The 19,626-nt window shown below is 38.3% G+C and overlaps 1 protein-coding gene across 12 annotated transcripts in view; it reads left to right on the top strand.

Moving 5' to 3' along the window:
• The window catches only part of LOC148351914 (traf2 and NCK-interacting protein kinase-like), a 107,432-nt gene that overhangs the window by 58,175 nt on the left and 29,631 nt on the right, over nt 1–19,626 (top strand). For all 12 annotated transcript variants that reach the window (XM_088354696.1, XM_088354704.1, XM_088354699.1 and 9 more), the window contains exons 5-12: nt 2,965–3,075; nt 8,421–8,511; nt 10,372–10,502; nt 10,582–10,636; nt 12,288–12,366; nt 12,487–12,662; nt 18,551–18,617; nt 18,702–18,900. In XM_088354696.1, the coding sequence (XP_088210822.1) occupies nt 2,965–3,075; nt 8,421–8,511; nt 10,372–10,502; nt 10,582–10,636; nt 12,288–12,366; nt 12,487–12,662; nt 18,551–18,617; nt 18,702–18,900 (909 nt within the window). The remainder of the gene's footprint in view (nt 1–2,964; nt 3,076–8,420; nt 8,512–10,371; nt 10,503–10,581; nt 10,637–12,287; nt 12,367–12,486; nt 12,663–18,550; nt 18,618–18,701; nt 18,901–19,626) is intronic.

A 19,626-nucleotide genomic window follows, 5' to 3' on the forward strand; every position in this document is an offset into this window, starting at 1 on the left:
TTGCAGTAAACTGTTTTCAACTTATATAAGGGATAATTATGGGTAGGGAGTAAAGTTGGAAAGTAGGAAAAATGTATGGATTGAAGGTAATGGGAGACGTGGGTGTATTCAACAAAGCAAGAAGTGTTAAGCAAATAAAGAAGAAAACAAGGATGCTATGGAAGAAAGGGAAGGAGACAGAAAGGGAAGAGAAATAAAAGGGGGAAGGGGATGCGAAGGGGATAGAGGAAGGGAACGGGATAAGGAAAGGGAAAAACAAAGAAGAAGAGGAAATAAAAGGCAGGGAAAGGAAAGGAAAGGATAGTGAAAGAGAATGGGAAGGGAAAAAATCGGAAAGGGAAGAAGGAGATGAAGAAGGAAAAGGAGGAGGGGAAGTGGGATAAGATAAAAGAAGGGGAAACAAAATAAGAAGTGGTAGGTAAAGGAAGGGGAACCTAAAGGGATCGACAAAGGGAAGAGGAACGGATAGGAGAAAGGAAATGGGAAGGGTAAGAGAAAAAGAATAAAGACACAATAGAAAAGGGGGGAGAGGCAGGGAATGGAAAGGGACGGGGGGAAAGTGAAAGTAAAGAGGAAGTACAAAGGAAAGGAAGGGGTTCAAGAAGGGGAACAATAAGAGAATGGAGATAGAGAAAATGAATGGAAAGAGATAGGGGAAGAGGAAAGAAAATAAGAAGGTGGAAAAATGGGCATGAAAGTCTGAGGAAAGCAGGAAGGAAGGGGAAAGAAGCAACCCTATCATTTAGAAGGCATTTCTTTTCTCCCTTGTTGACGAATTAAACATTCTGAGGTGCTTAACCTATTACTAAACATGGTGTTCCCACACCGCTTATAGCTTAAGATCATTTTGCAAGTGTGTGAATAAACAAGGCAAGCCATGAGCCGTTAATGCTGGCAAAAATGTGACGCCAACCTGGTCAAATTGTTAGGAAAAACAATGGCAGCTTGTTGTCCTCAATCACTAAATAACCTGTTGGTAAATTTGAAGCGGAATTTCATCAAAGAGTCAGATTGTTTTTCAAGTCTTATCTGGCATGCTAACATTAGGTATTAGCTGGGAAATGTTACTTTAGCTGCTAACCAGATGACATATTGTAAGTCTGAGGGAGGGCTGTTTTATTTTTGAAATCCCTTACATACTCACATATAAGCCAGATTTAGAACCGTATAATACAATACTGAAATCAGGCGGTCGGCTTACATGTGCATGAAACAAAATGAACACAAGGGGGCGTAAGACAGGCCTAGCCAAATGGCCCACGGCTCTGCTGTATCCTCATGCCAGACCCGTCACCAAAAGTCCCTTTTAAAGGGGGCCTATTAAATGCATGGGGGGCACAATTATTATTACTCACAAAAAAATTCAGGCTTTTAGTAGGGGGCACAAACCCTTAGTGGGGCGGTGGGGAACCCCTTACCTGATCTCTTCCTATTCAATCTATCGTCGTGTTTGAGAGGGACTACATGTCATTTTATTGTGATTTAGTGTGTTTTATTGCCTTTTATTTGCCTGTAATAATAAGTCCCTAGAAAGTTAGTGATAAGCGGGTTGAAAAAGTGTCAAACAGTGACAACTAAGATCGAGTCAAAAAAGGAAATGATTGAGAAATAGTAAAATGGTGTGTGTGTGTTTGCCATAGAGGGGCTGCTTAAAGCTACTGATAATGCCTTTTTAAAATCTTTTTACTGATATATTCATCTTTATTATATACACATTTAAATGAAGAGCGTTGTTTAGGTGCACCTTTCATTAAAGGAGCTGTACAAATTTTGAACTTTTTTACTGGCGACTGCCATTTCCTGACTTGTAGCCTCATTACAGTGTCTGTCAGCTTGTTCATTATGTGTGTGCAAGTATGAACATTCCTGAGATGCGCTCAAATAAACACTTTTTCCATCTTTCATTAGGTTTTGGTTGGCGTTTCGACTGTATTAGAAGCAGGCCGCTTATTACTTTCACCATTTACGTGCTACATTCAAAAATAGAAACAAAAAAATGACGCCACTTCCCAGCGCTGTCTTCGGCCCCCTATTCTTCCTACCTAATGTTTTCCACCCCGAACAGCTTTGTGAAAAGTAAGATAAGAGGATATTTGAAATGGGTAAAAATATAAGGGCTCTCATCTTGAATCTAATCGCATAGCCACATATTGAAGAATAGTGCATGCATGAAAATCCCTCACCTATCGGCAAAATTTGCTGTGATGAAGTCATTATGGGTGACCTACATCGATTTTGTAGAGCAAGGAAAATAACTATTTGTCTGGTGTAGTGCTGAGGAATACTCTGGCCCCTGGGATTAGATCTGCTACCTCAGTGGAACTGTTTAAATCTAGGGTAACGTTATATTCTATAGCTTATAATTGACCTAAATTTCATATTGATTAAGTCAGTGTATTATTTGTTGATGCTATTGAAACATCCATTGCAGCATGGGGGATTGTTATGTGCGGCCCCTACTCAAGGTTTCCTAATTTCCTTATGCTGAGGATTTTGAGTTTTCCCCTTGTCCCCATGTAAGTTTAAGATCAGGGATGGCGTAATAATAGTCCTTAGTCTTTGCAGCCTTTTGAGACTTCCTGTGGTTAAGGGTTATACAAATAAACATGACTTGAATTGACTCTCAGTTGGGCATTGTTAACACATACTTAATTTTTTTCTACATATTCTTTTTTAGTATGTGGATATTTCAAAACAGTTCTAGGGGGTCGTTTCATATTTGATGTAGGCTTATATGTGAGTATATACAATAGATGTCACATATCTAATAGTTTTACTCTGTCCCAAAAATGATACGATGTCTTTAACCTAGTATGTGGATATTTCAAAACAGTTCTAGGAGGTTGTTTCATATTTGATGTAGGCTTATATGTGAGTATATACAGTAGTTGTCACATATTTAATATTTTTACTCTGTCCCAAAAATGATGCGATGTCTTTAACCTACCTTGTTATTCTCCTCAGCTGGTCATGGAGTTCTGCGGCGCCGGCTCTGTGACCGATCTGATCAAGAACACCAAGGGCAACTCTCTAAAGGAGGAGTGGACGGCCTACATCTGTCGAGAGATCCTCCGGGTGAGCGTCATTCATTTTTCATAACCGACCTGTCGTAATTGACAGCGAGCGGCGCGTGTCCCGCGACGCCCTGATACTCATCCGGGCCGTTTGTGCTGAGGGCAGCGCTATCCCCGCTGAATCTCATCTGTTATTGAGGATCAGACACTCACCGTTTCCCTTCTCTTCTATCTCGCCGGTCTTTTTATTCTTTCGCTTTTCTTTGTGCATTTTAACCTCTTTGTTACCATCCTTGTGATGATCTATTCTTGTCACTGTGCATTGTTGGACACATTATTGTTTTTTGCTTTAAAGGGACAGCATGGTAAAAATTTTGGTGATAAAAAAACCCAAAACAATATTGATTTATAAAACGAGCAAAAATACATGAAGTATTATATAAACATGCATTTTTAAAAAATACTAATTGGTTGAAAATCTTGCAGGCAGCACGGTGGGGCAGTGGTTAGTGCGTGTGCGGCACAGTTCTGAGGTCATGAGATCGAACCTCCTGTGTGGAGTTTGCATGTTCTCCCCGTGCTTGCCTGGGTTTACTGCGGGCACTCCGGTTTTCTCCCACATTCCAAAAACATGCATGTCAGGTTAATTGGCCAGTCCAAATTGTCCCTGAATGAGCAAGCGAGTTGTATGTCTCTGTGTGCCCTGCGACTGGCTGGCAACCAGTTCAGGGTGTCCCCCTGCCCACTGCCCGAAGAGAGCTGGGATGGGCTCCAGCACCCCTACTGAGGATAAGTGGTGCAGATAATGGACGGATGGAAATCTAGCATTTTTTTTTTACATAAAATGAGCTTCACCTAGAGCAGTGGCTTTTAACTGGTCTGACTTCAGGACCCACCATGCCACTCTCATTACAAACCACCACAAAATTCCACTTCTGAAATGTATTGAAAGAATTGTACAATTTAAACCGGATGTAATATAACGTATTCACATTTTTCTTAAACAAAATGACCAACAAAACTGAAGAACTTCAAGTAATAATAATAATAATAATAATAATTTCCTTTGTATTTTCATTCTTTGTAACAATGTACACAGAACGAAATGTCGATACACCTGACCCGTTGTAGCGAGTCGATGCAGCCGCAGCCAGAGGGCGCCGCCATTATACCAATTAGGTATGTCTCGGTCGAGGCGCGAACCAGCGACCTCCCAGTCTCAAATAATATTCTATTCAATGCTCAATTGGTTGCATTTTTTTAGGAAACACTTAAAACACTTAACTTCATTTGCTTCAGCCATTTTTAACAACGTGCACAGATATGAAATGAAAAATTGCAAATCCAGCAATAAACATATATTTCAAAACTCAAATTATGTACTTTTTGCAAAAACAACCTCACCCACTGAACCCAAACAATCAAAATTGCCCTAAAAAACGTGGTCAAGATCAAAAAACAGGTCAAAACCGGGAGCAAAAACAGGAGTGAGTACCAATGTTGTAAGTCTTAGGTATGACTCGGCCGAGGCTCGAACCAGCGACCTCCCAGTCTCAAAGCGGGCGCCCTACCATCTAGGCTACCGAGCTGGTATGGTTAAGGAGTTTAAATTACCCTCAGATATTTCTACATTTTTCTATTACCGTTATTTTGCCAAGGTAAAGGATAGCGATCCACTGACAACAAGTCCTTGACCCAATTTTGGATCTGACCCACCGTTTGAGAAACACTGACTTAGAGCAGGAGTTGGCAATCCAAAATGTTAAAAGAACCCTATTGGTCGCAAAAAAAAAAATACAAGCTTTACCTGAGCTTTAGAAGGAAGGCAACACACAGTGGATATATATACTGTATATATCTATATTCATTGGAAAATGTTAGGAATATTTGTGTCATGTGTGCCCCCCTATAGAAACCGTATATTTCCCATTTTCAGACATTTTGGAAAAAGGGCCAAGGGAGCCACTAGGTAGCGGTAAAGAGCCACAAGCAGTTTATACGTTTCCTACTGCTGACACTAGAGGGAGCTGACATCATTGTCAGCCATCTTCCCGCTACGAATACCAGAAAAACAAAATAAATGGTTGAAAAGGGTGTCCTACGTTCACTTTGAAACTCTGTGGTTTGTATTCATCTTTGTGTTTTTTAGCACAAGTTTTTGCTTTAACAACACAATACAGCAACATGTAGTGGTCAAATAATAGACACTGTCCCTTTATGATACTTTTGCTGCATCATCTCTCTGTCCAGTAGTGCACTAGATAGATAGATAGATAGATAGATAGATAGATAGATAGATAGATAGATACTTTATTCATTCCCGCAGGGAATTCACACTAGGTTTTTCTTCTGTGACAATATTAATTCAAAAGAGCGTTCGTTACATCTTTTAGTCCTTTGTTTATTGTGTCCTTTATGAGAGTTCTTGCAAGAAATTACCAAATAAATGCCTTTAAGGACTATTTTATGCCCTTCAAGTAAGAGGTAAACAAGTTAATTACCTTTAACTTGCCGTTTCCTTTTTTTTAACTTCTTCTGCTCCCTCTTTTACTGCTGCCTCCCTACTTATATGTATATTTTTATTATGTTTTTATGGGTTGTTGGATCCCTTGCCTTTTTGGCTTTAAGGTACTTTAGCTTCATTTCTCTTTCCATTTGTGTACTCGTCAAGTTGGTTGCCAGAACGCTGATCCAGATGTGAAATAAATTAATTAATAAACACCCTACAATAATAAATGCCAACTATTTTTTTTCTACTGTCCCATAGACTCACATCGAATTAAAGCAGACGCTCATAAGTTGCTTCAGTGCTATATTTTCTATATGAAAGGTTTATACAAGTATGTTTAAGGCTTGTTTAAGTAAACTGTATTGTTTTGTTCTAAAAATCAACATTTCATAAAAAATAATATGCTTTATAAAGATCAAATAAGGATGAGTTTAACTTTCTTTTGGAAGATGCGCTTCAAGAGGTCCTTCTCCGTGGTAATAAGTGGCAGAAAAAAAACACGATCAACCATTTTCTCAACCGCATCAAGCTTTCTTATTATTACTTTTACTTCAAAAGAAACGGCTCGTCTCTTCTTTACACTTCACACCAACCATATTGAATGGATGCACGAGATATTAAACAATAAAAATGTCAAAGTTCTTAGCGCGCTGGACATACAGTATAGAATGTTTCCACAAGACCTAGGAAGTAGAATCCGGATTTTTTCTTCGTGTTGGAGTCTGGGTGACCTCTCACAGCGCCACACGGCGGTAGCGGCGGGAAGAAGCACTACAGTACTGTCCTGTACTCGGGAAAAGGTGCCCAATACTAAATCTAACTTATAGCAGTATTCGGATATTTTTCGCAATCCCGAAAAAAATTATCGTATCTACCGTTTATCGTAAGTCAAATGGTCGCAAGTAGGGGAGCGTCTGTAAAGCTTTAGTTCGAAAATTTTCTTTATTTTAAATGTGTTCTTCACTATATCGCAGCGGTCACCAACGGCATGCCTGATGACACCCCAAAGAACAACTGAATTAGCCTACTGACCTGTTCTGAAAATATCTCATCAGTTACGGGTCATTGTGATTTTCTTGGAAATGTATTTTCTATTTGGCATGAGAAATCATGTTCATGATTAGTGTCTTAAAATACAAGAGCAATTATTCCAATATTCTTTTTAGAATTGGCCTAGAACGTATAAATACAAATCACTCATAGCCCTTAAGAGAGGCATGTTTCAGTGGTTGGCTGAGCCTATTTTACCACTAGTTTTATCATTTACAAGCTGGTAATAACATAACAATAAAATGATAACAACATAGTAACAACATAGAAATAACATGATTAGTTGTTAATTTGGTATTAAATATTGAATAGTTTGCCTTTTTCCAGTGACAAAATATATAGCCCTCAGAATGTTTTGCTGCAAAAACACATTTTCATTTCTGTATTTCCCTTTTTCCTTTCAAGAGATGCGTATGACCCAATTTTATTGCTTTTAAATAGCTATATGTATCTTCTTTGGGTTTTCTCAAATACATTTAACCAGTTATTGTGTGTTCTTTACATTGTAACCATTCCAGGGCCAACACCTCCATAAACAAGCACACAAGACTGTGAAAAAAAAGAAAAACATCTCCTGCCTATGTATGGAAAAATTAACATTGTTATTTTTGTTCCTAGTCCCATTTTTGAAACTATTGTTCTAATGTATGTTCACTACTTTTCTTTATTTGGCTGTACTTACAACTAGTCTACCTAGTAAATATTTGCCTATACATCCTATACAACATGTTTTAAACCCTTATATTTCCATTTAAAGTGATTTATTACATGTTTATCCTGCAACAGCCTTATTTCGTTTAACTATGTTTACAAACGTGTTTTTAATGACAATAAAGACAATTCTAATTTTGATTTAAAAAAGACGGAAAATAACAAAAATGGGGATTTTTTTAACCGGGCAGTTAGAATACGCTAACTTTATGTAGTGTAGGGATTTATCTTGCTTTAATTTATAAAATCTTTAGGATTAGATTGGCCAAAACGCAACGAGCCAGCCAGTCAGTAAGGTAGGAGAAAAGAGACTGGCAAATCTTTTTTTTATGGGCCAGTGACGTCTTAGATATCTGATACTCTCAGTATCGGGTGACGGTGTTTGAAATTGCTAAACTTGTTAGGAAGCCAAAAAGTGAGAAATGTGCGTAATGTTCTATATTGTAGAATTCCCCTCCTATTGACATAATTACGCTGAGAACATTATTATCAGAATTCCTTATGGTACGTGGTGAATTGGTACGTTCGTTTGGTACTGTCCAAAAGGGGACGCCATCGATCCACCCATTCCAAAACGAGCCAACCGAAACGAACAAGGTAGAAGTCATTATTTGCTGGGCTTATTTGCTCTACAACAGTTAGAGAATAACTGACACATTTCGAAATAGTATTTTGTGGCTACAATAACATTTCAGATTACAGAAAAAGCGCAATTTGTGCATGTCCAATATACTTTCACATTTCAGATTAGAGAAAAAGCGCAATTTGTGCATGTCCAATATACTTTCACATTTCAGATTAGAGAAAAAGCGCAATTTGTGCATGTCCAATATACTTTCTGAATACATTTTTAAAATGTGTTTCCAGCCCTCATAAAAAATGCTTCACTTCAAATGAATGCCCCTCAATGTGATGAAAAAGGCTAATTGCAGTTTGAGACCACTTTCCTTTTCGGTTGTGACAATATTTACCCAATCACTCACGGCGTGATTAACAAAAAGCTTTTATGGAGGGGGCGGTCAGCAACACAAGGACACGAGGTCCTCTTGAAATGAGGCTTTTTTCCATCCTGGTAATCATCTCCACTTGGCTTGTGGTGACCTTCAATAAATGTGCACCTATTTGTGTGTGTTCAGGGCTTGACTCATCTCCATCAGCACAAGGTCATCCACCGAGACATCAAGGGACAGAACGTCTTGCTGACGGAGAACGCCGAGGTCAAACTTGGTGGGTGGCGTTAAAACCTCGTTCGACGGATTCTTCTCAAGTAAAATGTTACAACAATCGTTTGTGCGCACGTGCTCTTAAGGCCCTTTATGAGGCAGGTTTTCAATGACGGTCGGCGCACTTTTTCATGTTTACTTCCTCGCTGTAAAACGCAAACAAACAGATGAACAGGCATCTAGGGCCCTGCTGTTCATATAGTTTATTGATTCATTCCCAGTTTATGAGGACAGGGGTGATTTTTATACTGGGTTTTTTTGTAATCAGTATTTTTTACACATTTGTGGTTGATAGTATGCTGATGTGCATACTTTGTCGCTGCGTTTGGTCTCTTTACATAAATATAATATATAATTATATATATATATATATATATATATATATATATATATATATATATATATATATATATATATATATATATATATATATATAATTAAATCGTCTTTCAATGACAAACACGCAGGAGTGCGCCCTAAAAAATAATTGAAAAAACATTCCGTTGACAACGAAAAGCCCAGATAATCACACAGCGCTGCACACATCCTTACATCCTTAGCTAACCGACCGGTGATGGGCTAGTTCTCCAGTGCCTTGTGCACATTATGGCGAGGTACAGAGGACACCAGCAGGTTGTTCGTGCCAGCTGATTAAATATTATAGAATATTATTTACTCTTTGAATGTTGTCTAGATTTTTACAACTGATTTAGGGAATACTTGCACTGCCGATTCAATAAATAGTATTCATTTCTTTCCATTAGGTCAAATTTGTGTGCTAATTTGATTTTGAAAAAAAAACAAGAACCAGTGACAAAATTTCTTACATTTTTCTGGCCTATTTTTTTGTGAATACATATCAAACTATAAGCAAGATTTTTAAGAAAAAAATGTTTAGCCAATAATATACAGTGGATCTTGATATACAAGATTAATAGGTTCCTGAATCGAACTCATTCCTTGAATTTCTTGTATTTCTGACTCATTTTTCCCAATGAGAAATAACTGATCACCATTTAATCTGTTTTCTGCCTCCTAAAATCATCCAAGTTAATCCTAAATAGCTAGAAAATCTTCCTGGTCACCATAACCACATTCAAATAGTAATTGAACATCAAAATGCAGTTATAAGATAAATAAAATGCGGGTTTATTGTGAGCAATTATCATGGAGGAGGTCCGTGGTTGTTAACGGAGTATGATCACTCCTACGAACACCGCGTTCACGGCAAAGATCGCAAAAGGAATCACAAAAAGGAGATGCAATCCGATAAAAAAACCCTGACACAAAAACACGGTTTCAGGTTTGCATGACAGGAAACGCACGTGCTAATTGGGACGAGCTCATGTAGGCGGTGAGTAGCCTCGAGCGCTCGGCCCTCTAGTGGTAGCGTCTGGAAATTCTCGTAACTTGGATTTTCTCTAGCATGTTGGCAAGATCTTTGCTCAATAGACAACTAGAATCTTTTTGTAACTAGCTTGTATGTAGAGTAGCCACTGAATATGGATGGAAACATAGATTACTGTAATCTGAATGGTGAACCAAATAAATCTGAGTAAATAAATTGCATTTTGTGTCACCATTAGTCAAGTACTTCTTCTAAAATGCACCGCAAATGCGTACATGTGAACAAAAATGTACAAAACGACAGGTGGCCATTCAAAAAAACTTGACTGAGCAAAACTAATGTGTTTTCTGGATTGGGCAGCTCAGATTCACCGTAAATCAACTGAAAAAAAAAATTTTTTTTGTTGTTGACCTGTGCGATAATAATTGTGCATCCCTATTAATACTGGTAATAATTATATTTGTGGAAATTATTGACCCCATGTTTTCTCTGTATTCTGGTTCTGCCTACTTGCAGTGGACTTTGGCGTTTCAGCCCAACTGGACCGCACAGTTGGAAGGAGGAACACGTTTATTGGGACGCCATATTGGATGGCGCCCGAAGTGATAGCCTGCGACGAAAACCCCGAGGCGACGTACGACTTCAAGGTGCAAGATTTTATAAGACGCGTTTAATGCTTACGGGGGGGGTGTCACTATTCAGACTAATGTATTGGTTTCACTGCAGAGTGATTTATGGTCGCTGGGCATCACGGCCATCGAGATGGCGGAAGGAGCTCCACGTAAGCACCCTTTATACATGCATTTTTAATATTGGCTACACCAAGGCACCCTTGACCTAATTTTCCATTTTTGCAAATACTTTACTGGGATTTTTTGCACACATGCAAAAGATTAATCCACCAGAGAGACGTATTATATTTGTTTGGTGCCATTGTGAAAACAAAATAGGTATTTTAGAGTTAGGTCACTTGACTTGGCTGAGTGAGCTTTGGAGAATAGATTTAACAATTATTCTACTGGTCATTAAATTGCTGGATGGTTTAAATCCTGAAAACATTGGTCAAATGCAGAGTGACTATAAACTCAGCAGGGCACTTATATATAGCGGCAGGCTTGAGTCATTTAATGGAGGATTGAAATCAAAGTAAACATGGTGAAGTTGCATTTGACTGAACGTAAATTTAAAAATGGAATAAAAAAACTTCCACTAGAAAGTCCACTTCGATAATAATTTTACATTCAGAAAAAAACAAGGAACAAATCATAACTTTTAAAGATAAAGTATTTCAATTACATACATCCAATTTAAATATTTTCCAACATATTTATTTCCTTAAATTATTTTAGATAATTTTAACAATAATTATTCTGAGAATAAATACTAACATGACAATACATTTATTGTGTGTAAAATACTTTTTTGTGTGTGTGTTTAATTGTATTTAAATGGTATACGAAATAAAACTACTTAGCCAAGTTGATTTTTTTTTCAGACGAGTTCAGTATATTTGATTTGTGAATTTTCCGTACCATTGTCTCTTTTTTAAATATATATATGTAATACAGTGGTAACTCTACTTACGAATGTCTCTACATACAAAAGTTTCAGGTTACAAAGTACGCCAACCGGAAAATATTGCCTCTAGTTACAAATGCGTTTCATGATACGATGTCAAAAATACTTTTCAGTACACGCTGCTAAGAGTTTCCTGAAGGTTAACAAACTGGCTATCGCCTAAATTCTGCCTGGTAACCCAGTGCGCATGCATGCTCCCAGCATGTTCTTCGTTTCACCGTCACAGTTCAGTATAGAGACAAGGAGGAGGAGAGGTTCTGGCAATTCAGTCGGTCCAAATTAAAGACATTCTAAAAATGTATAACGTCTCGAAATTTGTGGAAGAAATCACCCGAAAATAGTATTGACAATTTGGGCTATTGCTACGTCTGCCTCGGGCATTTTTGACAGATTGTCAAAAGCCGTCAAAAAAGTAGTTTTTTTAAAAAAATGCAAGGCAAAAGGGAAAATTAATATTTTTTTTTATTTCCTTTATTCTTAGTTTTTTTTCCGTCATGTGCCTCTCATGTTTTGGTTATTGTGCCGTAATACAATTTTAACATCTATTTGTATCATGTTGTGATGGTTTTTTTTAAATTAAATGAATGAGCCATTTTGTAAAGGCAGGCTTAAATCGCCTTTCCTGAATCAGTCTACAAATACACTCCACTAAAGTTAGTAATAAATAACAGATAAATTCCACACTAATTAAGATAAAAAAATCCATGATTCTGTTTTAGTACTTATTTTTCGGACTTATTGCGTCAACTCAGCCCCGAAGAAAATATTGCATGCTCAAGCTTTTACTGGCACCATGTCACCATCGAGTGAAAGGCTGTTTTCCCAAGAATCAAGTGATTTTTATTTTCATATAGCGCTGTGTGACATGCACCCCATGAGAGCCCTCTTCCTCATCCCGCGAAACCCTGCGCCTAGACTCAAATCAAAGAAATGGTGAGGAATCCATGGAATAAATGCAATAATTTTTTTTTTTGACATACTAAATCCTTTAAACAAGAGTGTATGATACACAAAACCCTTCAAAATAAAAGACCGTTTCTTCAACATGGCCAGGTCGAAGAAGTTCCAGCTGTTCATCGAGAGCTGCCTGGTAAAAAGCCACGGGCAGAGGCCCAGCACGGAGCAGCTTCTCAAGCATCCCTTCATCAGGGACTTACCCAACGAGAGGCAGGTACGCATCCAGCTCAAAGACCACATCGACCGCACCAAGAAGAAGCGAGGCGAGAGAGGTGAGATTCACCTTTTCTTCAGGGAATAGCGAAAAGGTTTTGTTCTTTTGGTTGAATGGAATTTGTGATTGACTGAATATCTTGTTTTGTAATTGGAGTCTGCCATGAAGAATCTGAGAAAAAAGATCTCTAAAATGCACTTTTTAACCAATTGTTATGAACCAGAACAGGATCAGGAGATAAATGCGTGACGTTACTCACACAAGCCTTTTATTATACGGGAAATGGGGAGTCATGCACTTTAGGCAGCAGTCTGGCGTGAAATGATAGGAAGCCAGAGGCCGACATCGATATCAATTGCCCAAGTTGATATCCGACAGATGGGGTTGATACCAGACAGGACGGGACAGACAGGATAGATAATGAAAGAGGAAATCGAAAAATAAACTAGACGGAATCGAAAACTTGAGAGAATAATAAACAAGACAAAAAATAGATGTGACCGAAACTGGAAACCGATATTAAACAGGACACAAATAATCGGGAACAATTACCGGACAGGGAATACCAACAGAAAACAGGACCGAGTCAAAACCCAGTCAAAAATGAGAGCACTGAGATTAAATAAACGGAAAGCCAATCTGGCAACTGGCGCCACTCAGACGGGGCCAATTGGGCACCATGGCAAACATGACACTAATGTTGTATCAGTCATTTTCCATGGATGGATAAAGTTAAAGGAATTAATTATTAATAATGGTAAAAGCATGTCAACAAATAAATATTTAAATGAAAATAAATAGATGAATGAATAATATATTGAATGAATGAATAATCTATTGGATGGTTGGATGGATGATGTATTGAATGAATGGATGGACGAATGAATAACTAAAATACATAAATTGTTGAATCAATAAATAATACACATGTAAATAAACAAAAATCTAAGTACATGAAAATAAACAGATATAACCGATGAACAAAGGGTCTATTGAATGAATGAATACCCAAATAAATGAGTGAATAAAAACATGAATCAATGAATGGATGCATGGCTAGATAGATTCGTACATGAACCAATACATGTATAAAAAAATCTTTGAATGTATGAAAAAAATGAGAAAGATGTAATTGTAATGATGAATGATTATAGAGATTAATCAATAAGTTTTTGAATGAATGAATAATTGAATCAACAAGTCAAGGTTCATGTTATAAATTAGAAGGAAATACAAAAAAATAATTAGATGAATTAATGGATGACTGGATGGATAGATGGATGGACGGATGAATGAATGAATGAATGGATGGACGAATGAATGAATAAATGAATAATGGTAAAAATATAAATGAGTAAAAATCTAAGATAAAATAAGTAATCCATTGATTGAATGAATTAACGAATGACTGAATGATTGGAGGAATGAATACCAAAATAAATAAATGAATGAATAAATAAAACTAAATGAAGGAATTAATTCATTAATTGAATATGTTTTTGTTACTCGGGAAAAAAATGTCTTAAAACTTTAATGGTACAGAATTCTTTTTTAAGTTCTAAAATCATTTTGGTACCAAATCGCTTGACTCTTAAAAGAAAAGGTTTTTATTGGTACTAAATTAGTTAAAGGGAGGCTGCAATGGAATTCCTCTGAAATGTATTTTATTGTTTCGACATGAATTATTTTACCAAGGGAGTCTGGCACACAGGCATTGCTCTAAAATCTACTACTCCAAAGCATTCTTTTTGTCAGGACCAGAACGAACCAGAACGAATACAGGACCCAATCGCGTTTCTCACAAGTTTATTGACATAGAGAGTGGAAGGGCAGCGCCCACGATCCAGTGTTCGCTAGACAAGGGAAGAAAGTCGCTCTCGCAATCGGATTGTGATCCGAATACAGAAGTGGATCATTCATAGCGGGCGATGGCGGTAAAACAGGTCGCTAGCCGGGACAGGAGAGCAAAAACGTGGTCAGGATCGGAAACGAGTCGTAAGCCAGGACGGGAAAATGGGTCGTAAACCGGGACGGGAGAGCAGGCATGGTGTGGGTCAAAACAGGTCGTAGCTGGAGACAAAGGCTAGCCTTGTATACACAGGTTCGCAGACGGACTGACAACAGGGGACAGACAGGACTGGGTTCAAATAGTGACAGGGAGCCAATCAGAACCTGCGGCAGTTGGCGCCAAATGAACAGACACAGCTGATTCCAATCGGTAATCATGACACCTTTATTATTATAATTCCACTAAAATATAATAAATGATTTTGATATTAATTATTTACCACAGTAGTCTGGATCACAGGCATTGCTCTAAAATCGGTCTACTCTCTGGCATTCCTTTATTAGTGTAATATCATTAATGTTTGTTTTCAAACTCCAAAAAACAAACAACAACAACAAAACACGCAAATGCAAAACTAATGCTGTTTTAAAACTCATTGCTGCAACGTAGCCCCTAGGAAAACGTCACGCACTCCGACTTGTCTTACAGTAGATTTCCAGTGACAGATCTCAGTTTCCCTTCCGACGCGCCTAACGCAGGCCCCCCACACCAAAGCGCCACTGCCTCATCATTACCAAGCAGATTAATCGCTTCACGACACCAACGCCGCAAGCACACTGATGATGTATACAACTTTGGGTTTTTTTTGCAGACGCTTCTCGTTCCCCTCATATCCTCTTTTTTGCTTTCGGCACAATTTTGATTGGAATGCGTTCAAGCACCTGTTCTCTGCCATTTCCCACATTAAGCTTTTGACTTGAGAAAAATCTGCTTTAACAGATCAACACTCCTTCCATTTTTTTTGTCATTGAGGACAACGTTTTGAACATTGTTAGGATAAGCAGGCAAATAGAGACTGGCTCAAGTCATAAATGATACAGAACATTAGTGCAATTAAATTAGCCGAAATGATTTTCCAAAATAAGAATTAAGAAATAAACTATGAATACTATCTATCTATCTACCCTGGTCATATCCCTCGAGAGGGGTGACCGACGGCAAGACAAACGCATACAAAAACAAAGAAAATAAAAAGGGAAAAAGTAGCAAAAAACACACAAAGGTTTTTGGGACCATGGCCAACCCAAATGCCCAAACACCCAAATAAGTTAAGCACCTAGGCACCCAGGTTGGTCATGCTTTCGTCCCTCCAGATGAAACAGGACACAAGAAAGCGACCATGTCACTTGGGTCAGGGTGACACAAACACACTCTTCTGTTCAACAGCAGGGCCCGACAGCTTTCACTGGTTTACCCCTGCCGTAGCATACGGGTGCCCTGCCCATCCCTTAGAACGTGTCTAACACTATCCTTTTACAACACCTCTCCACTCATTCCTATCACCAACAATAGCTCTAGCTTCCACTATATTTAGACCTCTTTCCTGCAGTGCACTCATAACACCATCCATCCACGTCAATCGCGGCCTTCCTCTTGGTCTCCTTCCATTTAATTCTGCTCTGTAGATCCTCTTCAACATTCGCTCCTCATCCATCCTCTCCATGTGTGAAAACCAAAACCAACCGAGTACTCTCTTATAAACCGAGTACTCTCTTAAAGTACTCTTATGAACTAATTTTTTTTAATACATAGGCAATATCTATTTTTTCACAGTCTTGTGCGCTTGTTTAGCGTGACGATGGGTCTAGGAAAAATAAAGTCTCTGGGCCTGTTAGTCGTTTTTTGGTGAGCCCTGTAACATCTGCCAGAAGGCAGCTGGTCAAAGAGGTGGTGCCCAGGGTCCTTATTAATATTGTTGGCGGTGCTGTGGTATCGCAAGCAGGCAATGTCCTCCAGACTGGGCAAAGAGCGTTCGATGATTATCTGGGCTGTGTTGATCTCTATGTCAGGTTTTTCTGGTTGCAGCCATTTTCCCAGCATACTACTCTGTGATGCTGTATGCCGGAAGGATCTCTGCAGATATTTTTCTGACTTTTAGACAATCTGTTACACAGAAAACATGGAAATACTACAATAAAACTAGTTTCGATTTCGAATAATACTATTTAAAGCAGAGTTTCCTGACTTTTTTGTAGCAGAGAGCTACTTATGGTACCTGATTAGTGTAAAGGGATACCACATAGATATGCACTTTTAAAATAGCAAAGACCTGCCAAACATTTAAAATCATATTCTAGAATGGATTAAGCGAATTCTCAGATTTAGAAAACGGTTGCGTAGTAGCATTTAGGACCGCCATTTTTAAGTTGAAAGTGGTTCTTGGACTATCACTTAAAAGGGAAAGGCACATCAAACCTGCTGTTAATACAAGTGTCCAGCAAATGGCACAAATGCTCTATAAATAAACAAGAAATAATCAAGTCAAGTCAAGTCATATTTATTCGTATAGCCCTTAATCACAAGAAGTCTCAAAGGGTTGCACAGACCACAGACTAAATGCCGAGTCAGCTTTTTTTGGCATTTTTAACATCTAGGGCAGGGGTAGAGAACCTATGGCTCGGGAGCCATATATGGCTCTTTTCATGAGTACATATGGCTCCGAAATAAAATGTAACTATTGCACATCTCTCTGTGGCGTCAAGTGATTTCATCCCAATTTTGGTCCATATAAAGCCGAAGCAACTTAATGCAGAAGTTCGATAAGAAACCATTTAAACTGATAAATAAAAACGCTTTGATTGGGTGAGCAGTACAGGTGGCCGGATCCCTGCACACAGCGCAAGGCACTTCCTTCTCTCGCTCAGTGCAGTCTACACCGAAATTCAATATGATGATATGCTTATCGTTTGCAGTAATTTGTGACATTTTTACAAAAGAACTTTGCATGCACATTGTTTTGAAACCGTTAATAAGGACAAAATTTCATGTAAAAAAAAAAGGCCTCAACACTCTTAACTGAAGGTGGAAGACAAATTGTAAATGGCATATTTACATTGATTTGGGACACAGGATTTGGCATTATTATCATTTCATACATTTGATTAAATCATCAAATGACACACAGTAAAATAAAATGTGCTGAAGAATTAGCTTTTGTCTAGAGAGTGTGTTTGGCAGTTTTTTTAATTTTGTCTGAAAATATATGACGCTCTCTCAATTTCCTTATAAAACATTTTTTGCTTTTATGGCTCTTTGGGTCAAAAAGGTTCCTGACCCCTGATCTAGGGTAACTTACTTAGCTGCCTGTAAAATATGGCGTTGATAAGTTATACTGGTCTAGAAGAGTAAAATGTCTTTCTGGGGAAAAATGCTGAGTTGACAAAACCGACAGTGCTAATTTCGGTTTTTGGAGGCATTTCTGAGGTCTAAGGTAACCTACCAGACTGCCTGTAAAAGATGGTGATCGCGCGGAGCAAATAGGGCATTATCAATACAAAATATAGCATTACTTGTTTTTTCTTTTTTCGATTTTAATACTTTTCATTAGAAATTTGTGTTTTGGAATTTGTTATAAACTGGTGTTGTAAAAGTTTTTTTAGCATTTGGTAGCACTGATAGCAACTTATGATCTCATTACAATGTTATTATGTTATTTCCACGTGGTACTTTTAAAGCTAGGAATTAAATAGGCTCAGTCAACCACTAAAACAACAGGCCTAAATCAGGGCATAGTGATTTACTTATATAAATTAAAGGATCAATTCAAAAATAATATTGTAAATATTGAGCATTTATTTAAAGACACAGATTATGTTATATATTTTTCATGCCAGATAAAACAAAAATCGTAGAAAATCTATGTTTAGTTACACAGCTGTTCTTGGGGGCTCCATGAACTATGTCGACGTCTTCTGCTTTTCACGGTGGCAAATTTGAAATTTGTACTCCTATAGTAGCTGAGGGTAGAAATGTCGAGTTAAATTAAGATTTGGAAACCCTAAAGCATGCCGAGTTTCAATGGCGGGCGTGTGAAAAGGAAACAGCTTTGATCTCTGTAGGTGACTCATTAAATTCTACGTGTGTCTCTAATGAATCAGACGAGACAGAGTACGAATACAGTGGCAGCGAGGAAGAGGACGAGGAAAGAGACACTGGCGAACCGAGGTCAGCGCCGGCCGACAATTAAAACGCCCTTGGCGATTCATTTCTCGCTGTTTCATGGCCTCGTTGTCCTCTTTCTTCCATCAGCTCCATTATCAACATCCCTGGCGAGTCGACCCTGCGGCGAGACTTCCTACGCCTGCAGCTGGCCAATAAGGAGCGCTCGGAGGCGCAGCGGCGCCAGCAGCTGGAGCAGCAGCAGAACGAGGAGCACAAGCGCCTACTGTTGGCCGAGAGGCAGAAGCGCATTGAGGAACAGAAGGAGCAGCGACGGCGGCTAGAGGAGGTTAGTGTTTGGTTAACAGTCCTCTTGGGCAGTGTTCTTAAACCTTTTTTCATCAATGTACCCCCTGGTAAAAGATTTTTATAGTCACATTATAATAATATTTAAAGGAGCTCTACAGAATTTGAAACTTTTTTACTCATTGCCGACATCTTCTGGTTTGTGTCATCATTGCAGCTTCTGTCAGCTTGTACATGAAGCGCATGCAAGTACTTGCATTTCTTAGATAGGCTTGAATAAAATCTTTTTTCAAATTTTTGGGGGTTCGGGTTGGAGTTTGGACTACTTAAGGCAGGCCTTTTCTTACTTTCACCATTTTCATGAAACACTCACAAATAGAAAGAGAAAAACCTAATGTCTTCCAGCCCAAATGGCTTTGCTAAAAGTAACAAAAAAAAGTAGATAGGTGCAGTAGAAAATAAAGCATAAGGGCTCTTTAAACTCAGTTGTGCGTTGCTAACACACACTTTATAGAGAAAATATTTAGCTTTTGGGTAACATCAAACGACGTACTTTACATTTAAAGTACCACTTTAAGCAGTGGTTCACTGAGGATATCTTACATGAATAAATACGTATATCTATTTGTCTGTCCACGGATCCAATCAACTGACACGCCCACGTCCATCAGTACATCACCCATTGGTGCATCCATTCATGCATCTATCTGTCTGTCCGTCTAACTATCATCCATCCGTTCATTTGATCATCTGTTTATCCATCTATCCA

Source organism: Urocampus carinirostris, chromosome 15 (assembly GCF_059441175.1).
Source record: "Urocampus carinirostris isolate Australia breed hairy pipefish chromosome 15, RoL_Ucar_1.0, whole genome shotgun sequence".
In the NCBI taxonomy this organism is placed as follows: Eukaryota; Metazoa; Chordata; class Actinopteri; order Syngnathiformes; family Syngnathidae; genus Urocampus; species Urocampus carinirostris.